The 22,625-nt window shown below is 36.7% G+C and overlaps 2 protein-coding genes and 1 pseudogene across 3 annotated transcripts; 1 reads left to right on the top strand and 2 right to left on the bottom strand.

The window, feature by feature from the left end:
- Nucleotides 1-9,714: 9,714 nt before the first annotated feature.
- Nucleotides 9,715-11,154, bottom strand: LOC110746510 (uncharacterized). Its single transcript, XM_088250971.1, has one exon. It carries the CDS (start codon nt 11,073-11,075, stop codon nt 9,759-9,761), a length of 1,317 nt encoding a protein of 438 aa, XP_088107097.1. The 5' UTR covers nt 11,076-11,154; the 3' UTR covers nt 9,715-9,758.
- A 3,203-nt stretch (nt 11,155-14,357) lies between these two features.
- On the bottom strand, nt 14,358-15,968 carry LOC110745683 (mitogen-activated protein kinase kinase kinase 20-like). The gene has a single exon (XM_021945802.2). It carries the CDS (start codon nt 15,685-15,687, stop codon nt 14,506-14,508), a length of 1,182 nt encoding a protein of 393 aa, XP_021801494.2. The 5' UTR covers nt 15,688-15,968; the 3' UTR covers nt 14,358-14,505.
- LOC148295595 (alpha-glucosidase-like) lies at nt 15,838-21,526 on the top strand (annotated as a pseudogene). Its single transcript, XR_015834541.1, has 5 exons — nt 15,838-15,960; nt 18,485-19,047; nt 19,392-19,622; nt 19,705-20,348; nt 20,533-21,526. The product of XR_015834541.1 is annotated as an alpha-glucosidase-like (transcript).
- Nucleotides 21,527-22,625: the final 1,099 nt, after the last annotated feature.

A 22,625-nucleotide genomic window follows, 5' to 3' on the forward strand; every position in this document is an offset into this window, starting at 1 on the left:
TAAAGCAGTCTTTGTTGCATCCTACTAAATCAAATGATGGGAGTGTCAAGCTTGGTACGTGTAATTTTGATCAACAAAATGCAAGGTTGGAGCTTGCTTGTATGATTACTTTTCATGAGTACCCGATGTCCATGGTTGAACATGTCGGTTTTAGAAGATATTCAATGGCTTTGCAACCCTTGTTTAAGATGGTTTCTCGAAACACAATTAAGAGTGACATCTTTAAAATATTTGAGTTTGAGAGGGAAAGTGTCACATCCCGGGATCGGCTCCGCCGTAGAACGATATTGTCCGCTTTGGGCCCCCCTCTCTGCCCTCACAGTTTTGTTTCTGAGAACTCACGAGTAACTTCCCAATGGGTCACCCATCATGGGATTGCTCTAGCCCCAACTCGCTTAACTTCAGAGTTCCCATGACTCTGAAACCAGTGAGCTCCCTAAAGGCCTCGTGCTAGATGGAGGCGGGCATGTACATATAAGGCACATCACCCCCTCTCCGTTGGTCGATGTGGGATATTACAATCCACCCCCCTTAAGGCCCTGACGTCCTCGTTGGCACACTCGCACCACACGGCAGAGTGGTTCTGATATCAAATTGTCACATCCCAGGATCGGCTCCGCCGTAGCACGATATTGTCCACTTTGGGCCCCCCTCTCTGCCCTCACAGTTTTGTTTTTGGGAACTCACGAGCAACTTCCTAGTGGATCACCCATCCTGGGATTGCTCTAGCCCCAACTCGCTTAACTTCAAAGTTCCCATGACTCCGAAGCCAGTGAGCTCCCAAAAGGCCTCATGCTAGATGGAGGCGGGCATGTACATATAAGGCACATCACCCCCTCTCCGTTGGTCGATATGGGATGTTACAGAAAGAACAATGAAGTTATTGGAGACAAATCAAAGTAGAATTGCAATTACAACTAATATGTGGACCTCAAATAACCAAAAGAGAGGATTTATATATGGCCATCATATCTCATTTCATTGATGAATCTTGGAACTTGCAAAGTCGACTTTTGAGGTAATTTATTTAGTTTTGAAATAAAACTTTTAACATATTTTTCATTGTAACTTGGAAATGCATATTATAGTTTGTGTACTTTTTCTTTGGTACTAGATTTATATATGTGCCATGTCCACATGCAACTAAGACTCTTGCTAGTGCTTTGATGGATTGTTTGCTAGATTGGAACATTGATCGTAAGTTATCCACTTTCACTGTAGATAATTGCACAAGTAATGATTCCATGATTGAAACACTGTTATAAAAAATTTCTAGCTCATTGTTGTTGGATGGAAGTTTGTTTCACATGCATTGTTGTGCACATATATTGAACTTGATTGTTAAGGATGGCTTGGATGTTATCAACACTAGCATTGAGAAAATTCGTTCTAGTGTTGCATTTTGGACAACCACTCCAAAGAGAGTGGAAAAATTTATTGAGGCGAACCTTCAATTGAAAATTGAGAGCACTACGAAATTAGAGCTAGATTGCAAAACTAGGTGGAACTCTACCTATTTGATGCTTTTAAGACGACAATGATATACAAAAATATTTTTCCTCGCATGAGACAACATGAGTCCCTAGATAAAATTATTCCTAGTGAGCAAGATTGGACGAAGGCAAGTATCATTGCTAACAAATTGCAAATTTGTTATACTGTGACTGAATTATTTTCTGGGACCAAGTATCCTACATCAAACCTTTATTTTCCACACATTTGTGAGATTAGGTTCGCAAATTATGATTGGCTCTTGTCTGACCAAGATGAAGTGAAATTGATGGCCTAAAATATGGTAACAAAGTTTGAAAAATATTGGGATACAATGCATGACATGATGGGATTGGCAATTATTTTGGATCCAAGGTTTAAGATGAAATTGATTGAGTTTTATTTTCCTCTTATGTATAAAGAGAAATCTTCCTTGGAAATTGAGAGGATATGCAAATTGGCTTATGATATTGTCAAAGAGTATTAGTCCAAGTCTAATTCAAGTGTTACTCATGAATTTTGTCAATCTTCAATTTCTACCTCTTCATCGATGGCATATCAAGTTGGAGTTGGGAACTATATGCACAAGTTTGAATCTTTTCTTTCTAATTCAACTAATCTTGAGCCCATTAAATTAGAGCTGGACCATTATTTGGAAGAGTCTCTTTTACTATATGCATCAAATATCCTACTTTGCATGATATTGCTAGAGATTTATTGGCCATTCATGTGCCTACAGTTGCTTCGGAGTCGGCATTTAGCACTAGTGGAAGAATTGTAAGCCCCCATCATAATCAGCTTCATTCAAAAACTGTGGAGGCCTTGATGTGTGCTCGAGATTGGCTATGGAATGAGATAAAAGATATTGAAAATATGTTATATAAATTTACTATTAAATTAAATTGTTACTTAGTATTTTCTAATTTTTATGTTTATTGTGAATAGGTTCAAACTCTACAACATTGTCCTAGGGCTGCACATCTGATAATGATGTTGAGAATGAGGTAAAATACGAATTATATTATATAATTAATAGTGATGTTTAATATCCTACTCTACATGATTGTAAAATTTATATTTTGTTTTATTTGTGCCAATGATCATACACTGAAGAAGTTGAAAACATCACTTTGTGCGATTGAGATGTGTGATCACTACCTGTATCGACAAGTAATTTTGATATGTATTAATTTTTTTATATAGTCTAGATTTTTAGTTAATAACAATTGAATTGATACATATGTTTGCGCTTATAGTGTTTTTTTATCGTTCAACAAAGTAGTTTTTTTTTATTGATTTTTCTTCGACCCATTGCCATCCTTCCCCGCACCCCCCCCCCCCCCCCCCCCCCAAAAAAAAATCTCATAGCCATAGCCACTGGCCTAGTAGACTTCATTTAATTGTCAAAGTTCTTAAATTGACTTCTCATAGCTCTTACTTACTACTAGTGTTCACTATTTGTATAAATTGATAGAATTGGTTGCTCGTGTTCACTAGTTGAATCTCTCTATTTGAATTAATTACAACGTTGTCACTTTGGCAATGTTGCTCGGTTTCAAACTTCATGGAAAAATCTAAACCTATGACGCAGATTTCTAGTGTGTCCAAAGGCAAAGGTAAGCATGTAATCTCCAACCTTGTGTGTGATTGTGTTGGGCATGAGAATTGAAAATTTTCTTTCTTTGTTGGTTTGTAAGGAAGAGGTGAAAGAGGATGTGGGTTTTTTTAAGTAGGTTGATGGTGAAATGTGTGAGCATTCAAACAAGGGCGGAACCACACCAAGGGCTACAGTGGGCTGTCTTTGTCATTTTACTTTTATTTATTTTTATATTACTCCATTTAGTTAAGTTTACAATGTAAATAAGGGAGTACCCCCCATTTGGATTCAAATAAAAACACTAGAAAATCAAATTATGAAAAATCGATTTTAGTGCAAAATACGATTTAGGCTAAAAATGATGGCTCATTAAGTCAATATATACTTCATACTAAAATCCCATAAAATCAAGTTTTCTTATTTGATGTGTGAGGAATAAAAGCCGCCAAAAATTATTTTGAGAAAATGATTATTCCGAAAACCCATTTTTCATACTTAGTCAATATTTTTACATAAAATAATTTTTCATGTATGATATGAATGCATGAAGGAACCTAAGGTCAATCTAGGTAAAAAGCCTTAGATGTTCAATCCACTATGGTTTTAAACCCTATTTGGTTTATGTTAAAACTTAGTGAAAATTAGTATATGGAGCTATGAACTAGCATGGTTTATATGATTTAATGTTTACTTTTATTTCTAGAAAGACTATAGAAATTGTAAGTACAAAAAAAAAATGATCATTAAATTTTAAGCTAATAACTTTAGCTAGCCCACCCATTGAAAAATTCCTGGTTTTACCCTTGCATTCAAAGAATGTTAAAACTTATTGAAAATTAGTCTATGGAGTTATGAACTAGCATGATTTATATGATTTAATGTTTACTTTTATTTCTAGAAAGACTATAGAAATTGTAAGTACAAAAAAAAATGATCATTAAACTTTAAGCTAATAACTTTAGCTAGCCCACCCGTTGAAAAATTTCTAGTTCCGCCCTTGCATTCAAAGATGGTGATACGTGATTTGCTCAAAAAGGTTGACAAATTAGAAGTTGAAAATGCAAAGATGCAAAGAAAGTGTAGAATTTTGTGGGGTGTTGTGCGATGCTTTTGATAGCTACCACATCTCAATGACTCATCCTCTATACAAATATTTGTATTGTATTCCACCGAGTTTAGTAATTTAATAATCAACATTAAATTCAACATGGCAAGTTGTCTTTTTTGGAATTTTTTTTGGGTTTGTTTATAAAAATTAAATAGTGTATGGTTTATTTACATCACTATCACTAGTCAACAGTAGTAAGGTCCGACCTAAGAAGACCCAAAGGGTAGAGACCTACCTCGCAGCTCACCTCGCTTCCATTTTCTGCATATCTCCTTGTCTGGATTTGTGAGAAAGAAAAAGCTAAGAAAACCCAAAGGGTAGAAACCTCTGTTTCTGGCCTTAATTATCATCATCCATGAGCTTAACTAGCTAGCTACCTAGCTAGAGCTAGCTAGTTGTTGTTGTAGTAGTAGACTAGTAGTATTGCACCAAGTTTTCATTTCATATGTTTCTTGCTTCAACTTTTTTGTTCATGATCAAGCAGATAGAGAGTAACTCAAGTACTGGGTCTTTAACTAATTAATTAGCTCCTTGATTGATCTCTTTGTGCTTGATTCAGCATGCAACTATGGCCTATGAAAACAAATCCATGTATCTGGACTCTCCCCAACGAAAATTGGTTTGGGGAAAGATCGAGGTCAAGCGGATCGAAGACACAACAAACCGTCAAGTCACCTTCTGCAAAAGGCGCAATGGGTTGCTCAAGAAGGCCCTATGAACTCTCTCTACTCTGTGATGCAGAGGTTGCTCTCATAGTCGTCTCTTTATGAGTATGCCAAACAACAGGTATTGCTTTAAAGTTCCTCTTAAAAGTTTTTTGTTTGCAAAATTTGTTGGTGTTTCTGTGTTCAAGATTTGTGCTTCTGCAGTAGATCTTTGGGTGGATTTAAGCAGGAAAACATAATCATTGTAATGGTACTCAGTTGAGTTGAGATTGAGTTCTTTCTCTCTCTATCTCTCTAACTTAATTATACGATTCACTTGTCTTTCTTTCTTATCTTTTGTTTTTTTTCTTGTGTGTGCTTTTAATGGGTATTCTTATTTATTTTTCTTTTCTGTTTATGATCATTTTCTTAGCTCTTGGTTTGGTGCAAACATAGATCTGGTCTAATAGATAGGAAAAGAAGCATATCATGGAAGTAAGGCCTCTGAAATCAGCTCCTTACCTCCCTCCATTGTTGTTAATTTTCTGTTCCCCCCTCCCTCTCTCTCTCTCTCTCTCTCTCTCTCTCTCTCTCTCCTCTTTCTTTCTCTGCATGACTCTATGTCATCTATGAGGCTAAGAAGGCCTACAACACACAAGCTGTCATACTCCCATTAGCCCAACCTCCAATCTCCTTGACACTTCGTCAGTTATAGACGTCAGGAAAGAAAAAGTAGAATTCAATATATAAAATAAAAATGACAAGACCTTCTCTGAAAAAAAGCACATATTAGGGTTCCAATACACCCAGATGGGTTTTGCTTGAAATATCTTACAATCTCCCTTGTACACCCAAATCAGGTCACAACCACTCATACCCAGAAGAGTTTTCCCCTAACCCCTCTAAAATTTCCCAAATATCACTTTCTTTTCGTGGAATATTCAACATAACCAAATTAGGGTTCATTAGGAACTACATTGGGTAATCAATTTGTCCAAAATCTTTTAGTGGGTAACCCTTAAATTTTAACCTTTCTGGTTTCCTACCTGGGTTTTATCACAAAGGTAAATTCTTTTATGAATTATATTTCCAAATTATTGCTCTTGAAGTGAAAGAGAGTATATATGAGATCATAGCTCAAGCGGGTCATCATGAATATGTTACTGCTGGGCATTGGAGAATGGGCTTTGCATTTGCTCAAGATCTTGCAAAGATATATTTATGCAAGTTTTTAGTGTGGGAGGGATATAAGTGAGCAGAGACAATAAAATAGACGGCTTTTGATGTTCTCAGAGTTTCAGACAGAAAAGACCAAATTTTATATTAATATATTTACTCTCACTTGTTTAGAGTATAAATAAACCAGAATTTTTAATTGTTTGTGAATTACTCGAGGTGGGTAATAAGGTAAACTTGAGGCCAATGTCCCTTGTGTAATGAGTGGCAAGACTGATGGCCTGTAATATTGGGGAGCTGCGCCATCGTGGCACAGGCAACCAATCACAAGGTCGAGGATTTTAAGGTATCAGAGGCATAGGATAAAGTGAAATCTTAGGTTGTGTTCTCATAATAATATATTTAATTTTATATTCTGATTTTATTTTTTTGAGAGAATTTTATATATGAATATCTGTCTCTCTGTGTCTGTCTGTATGTGTCTCTCTCTTTTCCCAACACAGGAAATTAAATTTGGCTGTGGTTGGAAACCCCCTCTACATGATATGTTTTCAGTAAATTTAGCTGTGGTTGGACTTGTAAACCCCCTCCACAATTAATTGCAAACACCATATTTGGATATAAGCATGCATCTATCCATAATCCATTACTTTGGATGAGCACAGCTAGGAAGTTTCTTCTTATATTTCTACAGGATGTTAAATAGTTGAGAAATATCTTAAGCCAATTACTCCTATTATTTAAGGGGTTAAAGCAAATATGGCTGATATATGTGGGATAGAGTGAAGTTTTGGGCAGCATTATGGGCTTCGGTTACCCTTGTTTTTAAGGATTTGGCTGTCTCTTCTATTAGGTGAGATTTGTTAGCGGTTGTGAAGTGATGTGTTGCTCTTTTCTTTCTTCCTGGGTGGCCTTTTTGTTTGCTATTGTCCTCATTTCCTTTGTTTGTTTTGGTCTTGAGGTTGTTGTTTTCTTTTGTTTTGCTCTTGTGGATTCCTTAACCACTTGCTTGTTTCTTTGTTTATCTCTTTGAATTTATAAAGTTTCTATTATAAATAAAAAAAATAAAAAAAAGGGGTAAAGCAAATATTTCAAATTTGAAAAAGAGAATGTAAAATATCCATTACTTGAAGGAAGATTACTACTTAAGGCAACAGAAAATGGTAATATCTTATGGTTTAGAAAAGAACTAGTGGCATCATGATGGTTCATATATTATTCCCAGGTAATTAAAGTCACTAACTAGATAATCAATTCATCACAGCAACCATAGGCTCCCACACCATGTTCATAAAGTTTTAGAATTTTATGTCCCCTATATGCTTTCATTAAAAGTTTATTAAAAATGATTCCTTTCCTTAATATTTTGGTCTTTAATTCCGTAGTTTCTCTTTAGGAAGAAACTAGTGAGGTAAGCCTTGTTGTTGAAAGTTTGATGAAATAAGCCACAGAAATAGAAACAATCCTTTGCTAGGTAAGCCTTTTCATTATGTTCAAACTATCATAACGATTCCGAGAAATTACAAGGTCATATTTTAGAAAGTTTTCACTCCAAAACAAATTCTTTGTCTATTAAAGTTCATCTTATACACTTCGCTTTTGAGTTTGAATGCATTATCTGAAAACTTTTCATATTATTTCTGGAGATTATTTAAGTACGTGTTTGATATGTTTAAGCAATGCTATAGATGTAGCCCACTTAGAGGATTTGGTACATATTTAACTTGGTGTTCTTCCTTGAGCACTAGTCTCATGCATATTAATTGGTTGGACTAAATGTCTAATTAGGTGTATATGTATATCTATGTAGCAATAGATGCCATTCTTTTGTGGTAACTAGTAGTGTTGTGTATTATTACTTTCTAGAGTCTTAGTATATTAATGCTATGTTTGCATACCATAGAGTGTTAAAGCAACAATTTAGAGGTACAAGAAGGCCTGCGCAGAGTCTACAAATATCGGATCTGTTTCCGAAGCTAGTACTCAGGTATTATTTACCCTGATGACAGATACTTGACAGAAAAGTTCATAATTTTGGAATGATTTTAAAATTGAGATTACTTCTTTCTGGTCTTTGGATTTCATTATCATATACTTTTTTCTCTAAGGGTGTGAATATTGAACTACTTATTAGAAATTGATTTCAGTTATATACGTACATCTTGAACAAAACCAATCCATGACTAAGACAAGTCTTGTTTTCCTTTTATATTTTTGGATCTCTTTAGTCTCATCATAATCATTGCCAATATCAATCCTGGAATTTGGGTGAGCCATATAAATCGAGTTGTTCTGTTCATTCGTATTACAACCAAAAATACCGGTAAAGCTAGAGCTTTTAGTTGAATAGATTGGTAAGAAGTTAATATATTAGTTGATGGAATTGCTGTATATATAGGAGCTGGTTAAAGACATATATAGCTCATGCAAACAAATTAATTTATTGAAACTCCGTCAAGGTTTACATTTTATATCTTGTAATTTATGAATAGATATCTGGAGCCCTAATTTATACTAATTGTATATATTACATATATACACACACAAACTTATGTGGAATATATAATTGGTAAAACACTAATTAAGAATGAATTTTTAATGCATCATAACTAGTAAAGCAGTGTTTACTGATTTTGAATATGTTTTTAATGAGATGTTTTAACCATTGATTTATGGATGTAAATCTCAGTACTACCAACAAGAAGCTGCGAAACTGCTCGCTCAGATAGCGAATTTGCAGAACTCAAGTAGGTAATCTTAAAGGGATCAAGTTCAACCCTAGTTACCAAAAGCTTTCCCATATCCTAGATTTTCAAATTGGCAGCCTTTTCTTTGACAGGCATATGATGGGCGAGTCATTGAGTTTTATGAACATGAAGGACCTGAAGAACCAGGAGAAGAGTGAACTAGAGAAAGGAATCAGCAGAATCAGATCCGAGAAGGTATCTCTTGTATATTTATGATGGATTTTTGTGATCCAAGAAGCTAGCTCTTGTTTGCCGAAATTGAGTACATGCAGAAAAGGTACCACTCTTTGACTCTTCCTCATTTATAACATTTCATTCTCTTACATGCATTACTATTTCTCATCATATTTGAAAAGTAGTTTGTTGAGTATCACTGCTCAATGAATGTTTACCAACTTATCAAGTACTGGTTTGTTTTATCTATTGTAAATGCGGTTCATGATAATGTGCATCAATTTGTCTTTATCAACTGAATGCATGTATGTAACATGTTAGAAGTGTTCTAGTGTTAAAAGTTATCACTTGTTTGCTGAATGGAAGTTTAATTTGGTCAAAAGTTGTCATGAAAACTGATTGAAGCTTAAAATTTCTGGTTAGGCTTTCTTAAATTATTCTTTCCATTTTTAACAAAAATCTCTCTTAACCATTTTGTTGTCATTAGGTAATGTTCAATATGGTTCTTTTAGCTTCTAAGTTGACTAACAAGAAGCTGCACACACTGCTCAAAATCATTCATATAAGTTTTATGCTGTTAATGAAACTAATGTTTCTTGGTTTTCATTGACAATGAAATTTACCTAACAGGAAATTGACTAACAGTGATTTAGGTTCAGTTAACTGAAAGAGTTACAGAGTTACATTGATCTCACAAACGTGGAAATTTCACAAGCTAGGAAGTTTCTAACTGTCTAATTAGGTGTGTATATATATATATATATCCATGTAGCAAAAAACAGTTACATTGATCTCACAAACGTGGAAATTAACTGCTAAATCTAGATGACTGATGACTGTGTGGTGAAAGCTTGCACTTCATCATCATCATGAAACTGGAACATGTCCACAAGTTGATCAAAACTAGCAGTGTTCAGGAAATCGAGCATATCTTCATTGTGAACCTGGAACTCTGACGCATTGACTTGAGCACTTTCAGTACCAACTCCAAGTTGAGCACCAGTATGATTTTCTGATGATGACATCCCAAATTCAAGTGCAGACTCAGTGGTGAGTGATTGGGAGGAAAGACCAGATGCAGGCCTCTCTTCATCATCAACTGCAGACTGGTGGATGCTTTGTGATCCCGATGGTGTGGCTGTAGTAACATCATCATCATCAACCTGGATCAAGTGGTGGAGCCAACCATAATCAATCGAGAAGTCGACATTGTCAGGCTGGCTGTTTTCACTACCAAATTGACAGCCTGATTCTTCTGTTGCCGCAGCTCCAATATTGTTGTCGGTGAGGCCTAGTTGAGTAGCATGAGGCTCATCAAATTCAATACATTCCATCCTCTCTTGGTTATACGATCCGAACTCTGCTTGTTCCGTGAATGATTGTGCGCTGTCCACCGAAGGTGAGAAACCTCCCATTAGAAAATCACCATGAAATTGGATGGCATCATCAACCATGGTTATTGGGTATGCAAAAGGGCAGTCTTGCTGAGATTGACTTTGAGTGGGCCCTCCTCCAATAGCCTGAGACATGGGAGTGGAGCTTCCAATTAAATATTCGTCAAAGCTAGTCTCTTGTTGCCTTTGCTTCTTATTTTGAGATTGTAGAGATGGAATGCCATTTGCAGCTGTCGACTTAAACTTTCTCTTCCTCGAGTGGTTCTTTCGAATCCGGCAGACCACAAACTGATGAGTTGAGTTTGGTTTGGGCTTCACCAATGAAGGGCGAAGACTGTACTCGTGCATGATCCAGCAACCGTTTTGATCCGATTTAGGGTTTTCATAATGTAACCTTTTCCACATACCTAAATCGTTCTTCTTATCCTTTGGATCGGGGACCTTTTTTCCCGAGTTCTCAGCTTTCCATGACCCAGATCCTATGGTGCGAGCCATGCGGGTATTCTTGGCACTGGAGCTCTTCAATTTGGTGAAGAAATAAAGGTCTTCACCATCTTCTAATTTGTTTCCGCCGAATTGGTTCCATATATCCCACGGCTCTATTTGACCATAAAGATCAAATTCCGGAATAACATTTTCATACTTGAACGATGAGCCACGAACCTTGTTAGGAAGATAATATCCCAACAATTCTTCATCACTTGGACGAAACTTGAAACCCATAGGAATATTATTAGGCGCCATGGCAACGAATTGATCAAACAAAGAGAAGAGAAAAGAAAAGAAAAAAAGTTTAGGGCTACTGAGATGAGAACGAGTACGAAGTATCGATCAAAGAAAGTGAAGTGTGGAATTCTGACTAGGGGGATGCGCGTATATATAGCGTAGGAAGGGAATGATGCTGAGTTGGCTTTCTTCACGTGGCCCATATGATATCACTAAGCCCAGGTTCTGGTTTGTTACCGTTGCAAATCTTGTTATTTGATTGCGTGATGCTTTTGGAACAACTAATACTAAACTGTCGTATTCTTTCAAGGCCTTATCCATTTTTAAATTTAATTATTTATTCCAGCTGTAATCACAGTGGCTTGAGAGTCTTTTATTAGATTTCAGAATAATAATTAATTAAAATATCTTTGAATTAATTAGAGCGCAAGTAAGCAACAATACTTTAGGGTTTCTAAAGTCATTTTCATTTTCTCTATGATTGTGACCTCTTGTTCTTCCGGGCAATGCAAATCTTCTGCTTGGAAGATTGGAATACTATTAACAGGTATTAAGATCTAATTTTGTTTCATTTCTTTTTCATATGTGTATATTTTTTTCAATTCTCGTAGTGAAAGGAACTTGAACCGGACATTTTGTACCTCTAATCTTCATGAACTTATCTTTAGGCTTTTTTGCCATCTCTTTGTTGAAGTAACTCTATCCTAAAATCTGGTTTTTCCCTTCTTCATCAAAATGTCTGCCGTTATTGATGGAAATAGCAAAGGGGCCTTGAACTTGTGGGCATTTTTTAAAATTCATTGTTTTTTCAGTTTAGCAGATTGTTTGCTAATGCTTAAACATATAAAGGTTTTTTGTGATTAAAAGATTCCAACTGAAACCTCAATTCAAGCCCTTACCATTGTTGTTGCCTGTTATGCTACTAGCCCTTGTGGCTATTGGTTTGCTAAGAATACTGAATTTGACTTTTGGGGATTCATTTTTGTCATGCTTTCTCTTGCCCTTTCGTTTTCAAGATGCTAAAAGATGGTAATCAACTTGTTTCCATCATTTGGGTTGTCTGAAGCATGTTACTGGTGAATTCAAGTTATAGCTATGCATCCGGTCCAGTTACATGCAGTTTATACCTGGCTAATTTCTTTATGTCAATTTCATGATGACTAAAATATGAAATTTGATGCCCTAGAAAAGCTGTGGTATATAGATGTATATATGAACAATTTGTTCTCAATCAGGACAGTTTCTGACAATCTTATATTTTCAAATATTGGAGTGTATAGATGCTGTAAGTTTGCGTAACTTACTCTTACAATAATTCTGTTCAATTGTTCTAGGTTTAATATAATCCACTTACTTTGATGATATATGTGACCCCAGTGTGTGTGCCTGTGTATATTTGTTCTCTAATAAGGTCCTTAAATAAAGATTTTCTTTTCTATAGCGGTTACAATATTGGATATGGATGGCGGAGATGCAAAGGGGGTGCGATGCGTTCAATTTATCTCCACTTTTCATATATGATCGAATGGTTATAAAACAGGTCCTCATTTAAGGATCTTAGGAGATAATAGTTATGGACGTGCATACATACACATATAGATATCCATTTATATGCAACAATCTTGATTTAAACTGACAAAGATGCCCTTTTGCTGCAGGTATTAACAGAATTCATTCTTGTCTCAGTAACAAGTGCTGCAACTGTAACAATAGCAGGTGTTGTTGTTAAGGAGGTTCTCACTATATTGGTATGTTCGGTTCTTTATGGTTGTCCTTTCTTTTAAATTTTGGTTTGTCTTACCTTCTAGACCTACTTGTTCTCAGCTGTACAATCTCCTAGCTATTTACTGTACATTAAATAGATTCATTTAACTATTGTCCTTTGATTTCGTTCGCGTGAATGCTAGTGCTAGAAGTAGGAAATTGATCATGAAGTAGCATCTTGTTTCAATATGTGGCATGCTTATTTATGTTATAAGTTTGGAGGAAGTTTGGTTCTCCAGTTTGAAAGGAGTATGTGGGGTGGGGGTACATATTACATCTGAAAGAAGAAACAATGATATGCCATATTTCTTTGATACGAACAACAGTGCAGAGTAAGTAATCCCTCTGAAGGAATTACCCTTTCCCTAATCACCACTTGAAATGGAAAATATCAACAATGACCATCCAACCTTAACCACAATACCAAAGCACCATCAATTGCTTCACTACTGCATAAATATCATTAACATGAAAAAGAGTACGTATCCTATATAAAAAAATCAATAGTCCAAACAAATTATGCAGAGGACCAATCGCATTACCATTCAACCAATTCACTCTTTCCCAATTTTCTCAGTATCTCAACACTCTTTTCGACAATGGCCTAGAATTAGTCCCCTGTAGCAGTGACTCTATGATAAAAGAACTAGTTTACAAATAAGACACAGATCATGGAAAAATAAATTATGCCTACAGACTACTTCTACATAAACATAGCACAAAAATGCTCCATTTGCAACATAATCAAGGGGATGAGCCTAAATTGTAGGTAATGTGACACATGAAACCTTGCCCTTCCCTTGAATGAAACTCAAACCTCCATTCTAATAAGAGTAGAAATGCAACCTAATTCTTAAGAGCAGGGGTTTTGACAAAAAAAGTTTGCGTACTTCTGGCATTTATCCATTCTATTACAGGAATTTCCACCACAACAAATGATATGAACTCAAAGTTCACATACTTCTGGCATTTGGACAAATGCCATGCCCTGGTCTTATGACAACAACTTAAGCAATAATAGAAAACTTCAAACAGTTAAAATGCTGGAAGTCACTCTTCTTTCACATCTGTGCAAACAGCTATTCTTATTTATAGAACCCTGAAATCATATTGTTCCAGAATCCACAACTGACTGATTAAAATCGGACTGAAAGAAACCTAAGATTTTTATTTTGTTCTTAAGCATAATTACTGCTAAAGAAACAATGATATGCTATATCTCTTTCATACGAACAGCCATGTAATATATGACCCAACAAAAAATGAGAATTTCATTGTACCAAATGATCAAAACGAAGAACTAAAACACAATTGCGAAGATAGATACAGAGATTAAAGCCTAACAGCATAAAACAGTGAAAGAGGACTTGGAAGTAAGGGAATTACCTGCAGAAATGTAACCCTACTTCAACTTGCAGAGTGAAAAAAGAGAGAAACCTAACGCCAGTTCATGAAAAAGGATTTCAAACTTGCCAATATAGTGCGATAAAGTACATCAGTGAAACAGCAAGACAAAACTGAAAAGGATCCCAAAAATAGAGATCAAAGTGGCATATTTCCATTATTAGCTCTCTATGAGTACAAAAAAATCAATAGAATAATGAAGTATTACAATTTACACCAGTTCATGAAAAAGGCTTTCATAAAATACAATTGAGTTTCATATGTAAACAATAAACCTAAGCTAAGCTGCACCCATTATAGCAAAAGTTGATGGTTTTGGGCTTGGAACCACATGCCTTGACATGAGCTTCAGAGGAAGAATCTCCTGCTCAGAAAAACCAACATTTTCTTGAGCTATCTCCTCTGCATCTTCAGACTTCCAACTTCCAAGGGGTATGAAGCTAGGACAATCCGGAACAGAGGAAGCCACTGCAGAAGACACTTGCTTAATTGGTTTAACGTCTCCAACCCCATTATCCAGTTTAGTCACAAATGGGTGGTTCAAGAGCATAGCAGCAGTAAACCTCTCTGAAGTGTTCCACATAAAGCAACATTGCAAGAAATCTTTAGCCTCTTTTGATAACCAACCAGGAATGGCAGGAATTCTTGAACCAAGCAGGGCAGTTAACAGGTCCCGAACGTCAAATACGGCGCCAGGTGTGAAATCCCATGGATGCCTCCCAGTTAGCATTTGCAGCACGACACAACCTAACGCCCAAATATCAGAAGGCTGCTGTTGAATTCCATAAACCACAGCTTCTGGAGACAAATACATTGGTGTGCCTCCAAAGGAAGGCTTCTCCCACTTCTGATTTGCCTTCTTTGTGAGCCCCAAGTCTCCAATTTTCGGCACAAAACGAGCACCACCAGAGGAACCAGCGGTCTCAGACACAAGCAGAATATTCTCAGGCTTGAGATCACAATGCACAAAACCCCTTTCGTGGATGTACTTAATCCCTTTCAAAATCGACTCAGTATACTTTCTGACTTGGAATTCACGCAACCCAAAACCCCTTGATTTCTCAATCAAATCCGCCATTGTTCCTCCATCCGCGTACTCCAAGAACACATTGAATAAATGACGGCCATCAGCGCCAATCGTCTCATCCTCTCCATAGCAGTTGATAACAAAAGGGCAGCGACGAAAAATGTAAAGAAGAATATCTTCCCCCATCAGATCATGCGCCTGAGAGGCCAATGTCGATTTCACGGCCACAATCCTCGGCACACCCTTCAAACACAACCTGGGTTTTTTCACGAAACCCAAATAAACCGACCCGAATCCGCCTTGGCCGAGCATCGGCCCTCGAACCCACTCGCAGCCACTTAGTGAAACTGTCAAGTAATGATCTGCATGATCTGCAAAATCGTCTGCAACTATTATCTCATCATGGGTTGCTCTTTTTCTCTTGAGACCCGCCATTGCTTTTGTACACTTTGTTCAAAAGTGAAGAACAAAGCTTTTTCCGAAGATACAAAGATTCTGGGTTGTAGAAGAAGAGCAGAACTTGTGGGTTGTAGAAGAAGCAGGGGAAGCAGATCGCAGATCGATTGATGAACAAACAAGTCGATGATGAAGAAGAGAGTTGGAATTGAAAGAAACCCTTTAGGCTTTACGAAAGATCTGGGTATTCTTGACGCTGTTGGGGTTTTTCGAAATCCAAGTTTCCCTTTCCTAGTTGCGTTGGGAAATTGGGTATATATAACTTTCCAACGGTCATTTGTTTCTTTTACTTTCGCCGCGGCCATTTATTGCGATGTAATTAATAATCCAATAAAATATATTATTTTTCTCGTTTTTGAAGTCAAATTTGAAATAGCTTCGTAAATCTGAAGTCACTCTCATCAGTATTACAGCTGTGAACTTATTTGTAATTTAAATCTTTTTAGATTTTGTCGTTATTGTATTTATGAACTTAAAACCTAAACATTATCCATTTTATCTAAAAATTGTTTTTAATTCGTTTTAAAAAAAATTGGACTATTAGGAAACTCTCTTTTATCCCTAATTAAACTTTAGAATTAGGGGTGTAAGTCAGATTGGAAAATTCAATTCTAACCGATTTTGATCTGAATATTTCCAAAAAAAATCCGACTCTGATAAATAAGATATCTGAAAATACCGAATCTGATATTTCCGTTAAATGAGACCCACACCATTCTCGAACAAGAAAGCTTGAGGCTTTGCAAGCACAGGCGAAAAGTCAAAACCAATTTCCAGTTTCAACCATTTTCAACTCACACAACCTAAACCATGAACCCGCCAAATGAAGACGACATGTCGTGCGATATTTGATTAAGCACTGGTCCATTAAAAATGAGACACATGGAAGGTAGCCAAGCTGTTCGATTCTTCATCCACTCAAATTTTTCTTAGCTTTCCCATTTCTATGACATGATGGTAATAACTGATGGGCATGAGGACAGGCACCATATATTTTTTTTTTATTTGCAGATAATAATTTCCTGTTGAACTGAAAACTGATGTGGTATAGAACAATTGTGTCGGGCTTATAATTGTACCCTCTTTTGAAAAAAGAAAAATACAAGACTGAAAATAATAGATACGCCTCCATCGAAAATTCTACGGTGGACCTGGTGCATGAATTCGCCAGATCCTATTGAACGTTAGATTTCACTAAAATTTCATGGGCAAATCTACACCATTGAATGGGATAACCTGAAAACCTGCTAAGTAGGTTAAAAGAAAATTCTCAACCCGTCAAAACCTATGAAAATTCTACAGTGAACCTGGTGCATGGATGCACTAAGTCCTATTCACCGTTTAGGATTTAGGGTTTAGGGATGCCCAAATTTGAAATGGCTTCGTAAATCTGAAGCTACTCTAATCAATAAGTATTACAAGCTGTAAACTTATAGCACCAATACAATGCATTTTTGTTTCTATTTTATTTGTAACTAGCCCCTTGGAAATTGGTTTTTCTTTTTTTCTTTTTTTTTCCTTTTTAGAATTAAGAAAAGATAACATGGGTAGTTATGTTCCATAAAAGTAGAATCTATTATCTGATTTTGTTTTTAATTTTAATTTTTTTAATATGAAAAAAAAATGTGAATTTACCATATTATCCTCATTTAATTAATAATTTCAATTCTAAAGAAATAAAGTGTTTTTTTTTTGTCGCTACTCCCTTTAAGTCGTTTTTTCTCTTTTTCAGCTTTGCCTAATGGACTGAAAATCAGTGACATTGACCATCTTTATTAACTTAAAACCTTATCTTTATCCATTTTATCTAAAAATTGTTAATCCAGCTTTACTTTCTAACCCGTAAATAAATAAAAAATTGAGTTAATTTCAATTTATTATCTTGAATTTTTAACTAAATTGTTTGGTAATAACGGTCTTTTCAATTTGAACACTTGTACGTTTCAAAATTGTGATAATATAATTCTGTCATTAGACTGATTATCAAGAAGAATTAATTGTGATAATATAATTGTGTGTGTGTGTGTGCGTGTGTGTTCCTTTTATGTCCTTAAACTTGGGCTTCATTGATTTCTCATCCAAAACTATTTGAATGAAGAAAGCTGTCCCCTTCATGAGACTGGAATTGACCATGGCCTGCCATGACAATTGCGATGGCTTTTTCCCTGTTCTGTTTTAGGTTTCAAAATCTAAGAGAAACCCTGATGGAAACAAAGAAACGATGAAAATGCACAATTTAAATTTGATTTACAAACACACAAATGAGTGCACGAGGAAATTTAAGGGTAGAAATGCAACCTAATTCTTAAGAGCAGGGGTTTTGACAAAAAAAGTTTACATACTTCTGGCATTTGTCCATTCTATTACAGGAATTTCCACCACAACAAATGATATGAACTCAAAGTTCACATACTTCTGACATTTGGACAAATGCCATGCCCTAGTCTTATGACAACAACTTAAGCAATAATAGAAAACTTCAAACAGTTAAAATGCTGGAAGTCACTCTTCTTTCACATCTGTGCAAACAGCTATTCTTATTTATAGAACCCTGAAATCATATTGTTCCAGAATCCACAACTGACTGATTTAAATCGGACTGAAAGAAACCTATGATTTTTATTTTGTTCTTAAGCATAATTACTGCTAAAGAAACAATAATATGCTCTATCTCTTTCATACGAACAGCAATATAATATATGACCCAACAAAAAATGAGAATTTCATTGTACCAAATGATCAAAACGAAGAACTAAAACAACAATTGCGAAGATAGATACAGAGATTAAAGCCTAACAGCATCTCCAACGACCTTGTCTTCACTCTCCACAACACCACCCCATTCGGCTTCACCGTCACCCGCCAATCCTCCAACGACGTCATTTTCGACGCCTCCCCGAACCCATCAAACCCCGACACCTTCTTGGTCTTCAAGAACCAATACATCCAGCTCTCCTCCTCCCTCCCAAAAGCCAGGTCCTCCCTTTTCGGCCTCGGCGAGCACACCAAGTCCTCCTTCAAGCTCACCCCCAACCAGACCTTGACACTCTGGAACGCTGACATTGCCAGCGCCAATGCTGACATCAACCTCTACGGGTCCCACCCCTTCTACCTGGACGTCAGGTCAGCTTCTCCAGATGGTAAGGCCAACGGCGCCGGAAGTGTTGCTGCTGAATAGCAATGGCATGGACATAACATACGGCGGTGATAGAATTACTTATAAGGCCATTGGTGGAATTGTGGATTTGTATTTCTTTTCTGGGCCAACTCCGGAGTTGGTGGTGGAGCAGTATACAGAGCTCATTGGTCGCCCTGCCCCTATGCCCTATTGGTCTTTTGGTAAGTTTGTTTGCACTCAAATATTGTAAATTCCACTTTTCTTAGGCAGGTACTATATATTATCACATTTCTCAAATCGCATTTCACATGTGACATCAATTATTATGACTAAGAGTATATATCATTTGTACCATCTCAACTAATCATGTTTTTGTATCGGCACTTATTAGTAGACAAGCGCTATGTCACATGACCAGTCGAATTCTTTAATTGAAATGTGCATACATAGTCCTTGTTTGATATTAGCATGGTCCAAAAATGTCCTTCCTACTAGCATAATATGCTTGCAATTTTCATCTTATTTTGGAATCACATTGACTTTGTTCACTTATTCTCTGCTGAAGGATTCCACCAGTGTCGATGGGGTTACAAGAATGTTTCCGATCTTGAGGGTGTGGTTGCTGGCTATGCAAAAGCCGCTATCCCCCTTGAAGTTCTGTGGACAGACATTGATTACATGGATGCATACAAGGATTTTACTCTTGATCCCATCAACTTCCCATTGGATAAGATGAAGAAATTTGTCAACACCCTTCACCAAAATGATCAGAAATATGTGCTCATCTTGGACCCTGGTATGTTCACTCTGCAGCAAAATTGATGTTACATGCAGTTTTTCTGATGAGGCAGAAAATGATAGTATTATGACTCTCACAGGTATCAGTGTGAATGAGAGCTATGGAACCTACAACAGAGGGCTGAAAGCAGATATATTTATAAAACGTGGCGGAATTCCTTACCTGGGAAGTGTTTGGCCTGGCCCTGTCTATTTCCCTGATTTTGCACATCCACAAAGTGAAAATTTTTGGGCTAATGAGATAAAAATATTTCAAGATGCTCTGCCTTTCGATGGTCTTTGGCTTGATTTGAATGAGCTATCCAATTTCATCACGTCCCCTCCCACTCCATCTTCTACACTTGATGACCCTCCTTACAAGATTAACAATGCCGGGGTCCTGCGTCCCATCAATAACATTACTGTTCGGCATCAGCACTACACTTCGGTAACATCACAGAATATGATGCTCATAACTTATATGGACTCTTGGAATCCAAAGCAACAAACAAGGCCTTAGTCAATGTGACTGGTAAAAGACCATTTATACTTTCTAGATCCACTTTTGTAAGCTCTGGTACGTACACAGCACACTGGACTGGAGACAATTCTGCAGAATAGAGTGATCTGGCATACACAATTCCAGCAATTCTGAATTTTGGCCTCTTTGGAGTTCCGATGGTTGGAGCTGATATATGTGGATTCATAGGAGATACAAATGAAGAACTCTGCAGGCGGTGGATTCATAGGAGATACAAATGAAGAACTCTGCAGGCGGTGGATTCAGGTAACTTATAAGCCTTCAAATTGAACACTTCCACAAAAACTAGATCACATTATACATCTTGTTTTACCTAGAACTTTGCTATGCTGTCAATTATAATCATCAGAACATGTGCAACTAACTTAACGATGCTATGTCTCTATGTAGCTAGGGGCCTTTTACCCTTTTGCAAGAGATCACTCAGAGAAGTTTACAATCCGTCAAGAGCTCTATCTTTGGGACTCGGTGGCGGCAACTGCAAGGAAGGTGCTTGGCCTGCGCTATCGGTTGCTCCCCTTGTTTTACACATCAATGTATGAGGCACATAAAAAGGGGACCCCCACTGCAAGACCCCTTTTCTTCTCATTTCCTCAAGATATCAGAACTTATGAGATCAACACTCAGTTTCTGATTGGCAGAGGTGTAATGGTGTCACCTGTGTTGAAGCCAGGAGTAATTTCAGTTGATGCATATTTTCCTGCAGGAAACTGGTTTGATCTCTTCAACTACTCAAACTCAGTAAGCGTAAAATCGGGAGAGCATGTTACACTGGAAGCACCACCTGATCATATCAATGTACATGTCTGCGAAGGAAACATTTTGGCCTTACAAGGAAAGGCCTTGACAACAGAAGCAGCCCGAAAGACTGAGTTCGAACTTTTGGTTGTTAGCAGCAGTGGACAGAGTACCGGAGAAGTTTTCTTGGATGATGGAGAGGAAGTGGAAATGGGAGGAGAGGGAGGCAAGTGGAGTTTAGTGAGATTTTACGGTGGAACAGGAAATGGAAGTGTATCTGTAAGATCAACGGTTGTCAATGGAGGATTTGCTTTAAGCCAAAAATGGGTCATTGATAAAGTTACCATCATTGGGTTGGACAAGGTTGATGGATTGGAAGGGTATGCATTGAACATTACTAAGGGAGCAAACTTGAAGGGGGGACACTCAGATATCAGGGCCAGCTTTGACAGCAATAAGCGATTTGTCACGGTAGAGATTTCCAGATTATCCATTCTTATAGGAGCAGATTTTAACTTGGAGCTGAAGTATTGATACTAGTGAAAATTAACACTCTTCTAGAGAGAACAATAAGTTACATCCCATTCAGATTTATGGCTCCCCTGGAAGACATGTTTTATACATCACCTGTACCCAAACACAGTCAAAAATGAAATGACATACACTTGTTGGATTGCACTTCAACCAGTTACCCCAACCCAAACACTGAACCAAAAACCAATACAGCAAACCACTCATATTGATGTCAACTCCAAAAACCCAAAACCAGTACATTTTTACTGGCCTTCATCATTTTATCTATTCAACAAATCAATTTATTATATTATCAGAAATATGACATAAGATATTATCAAATTGCCAAAAACTGAAAGTGCAGGGAAGAAATCTGGAGGGGGAAATGCAACAGTATAAAAGAAATTTGTTGAACCAGAATGATGAAGTGTTCAGTATACTCAGACAAATATCAACCTGAACAGAAAAGCAGAGTCATTCAAGATCATCCACAAAAAAATAAAAAAAATTTAGAACACTGAATAAACATAAATTCTGAATAATACAGCAGCTTAAACTTAGAACTGACACACGACATGCATGTAGCAGTAGGTAGTAGTAATCCAAATTTCCAGATCTATAGATAAAAACCAGGAACTTATGAAAAATCAGGTCCAATCTCCACTCTATAAAAGACAGAGATTTAACTGACAACATCCCTCAATCATTTAACCATACCTTGATTAATACAAATTCAAATAAACAAAGGAGCCAAACAAAATATACATTACCATGTCCAAATTAATATGCTTCCTGGGAGCTTGATGATCTGCACCTATTTCACCTGCATATATATCTACAAGGAAATAAACCCAAATTAATAGGTTTGTATTACCCCTCTGCCCATTGTCCACTCTAAGACTTGGAAATCATCAGAGGGGTAGTGAAATAAAATCAAATTAAATTCCCGATCGAAACCCTTCCTCCCCATAAAAGAATTCTCCAATCCAAACATTTGAACAACACATTTTCACTGCAGGTTTCATATTTAAACAATGAACCAAACTGAAATGTGAATCGATCAATGACAACATATCAATAATATAAGTACTCATGAATCAACAAGCTAAGAGTTACTGTAACTAGTATGGTATAGGGTTTGTTTGGTGAATGAAAATTGTGAGAGGAGATGCATTCCCAATAAGTCAAGTACATTGATCAAGTCCTATTTAGTCTTATTCAAGACTCTGC

Source organism: Prunus avium, chromosome 3 (assembly GCF_965620075.1).
Source record: "Prunus avium chromosome 3, drPruAviu1.hap1.1, whole genome shotgun sequence".
In the NCBI taxonomy this organism is placed as follows: domain Eukaryota; kingdom Viridiplantae; phylum Streptophyta; class Magnoliopsida; order Rosales; family Rosaceae; genus Prunus; species Prunus avium.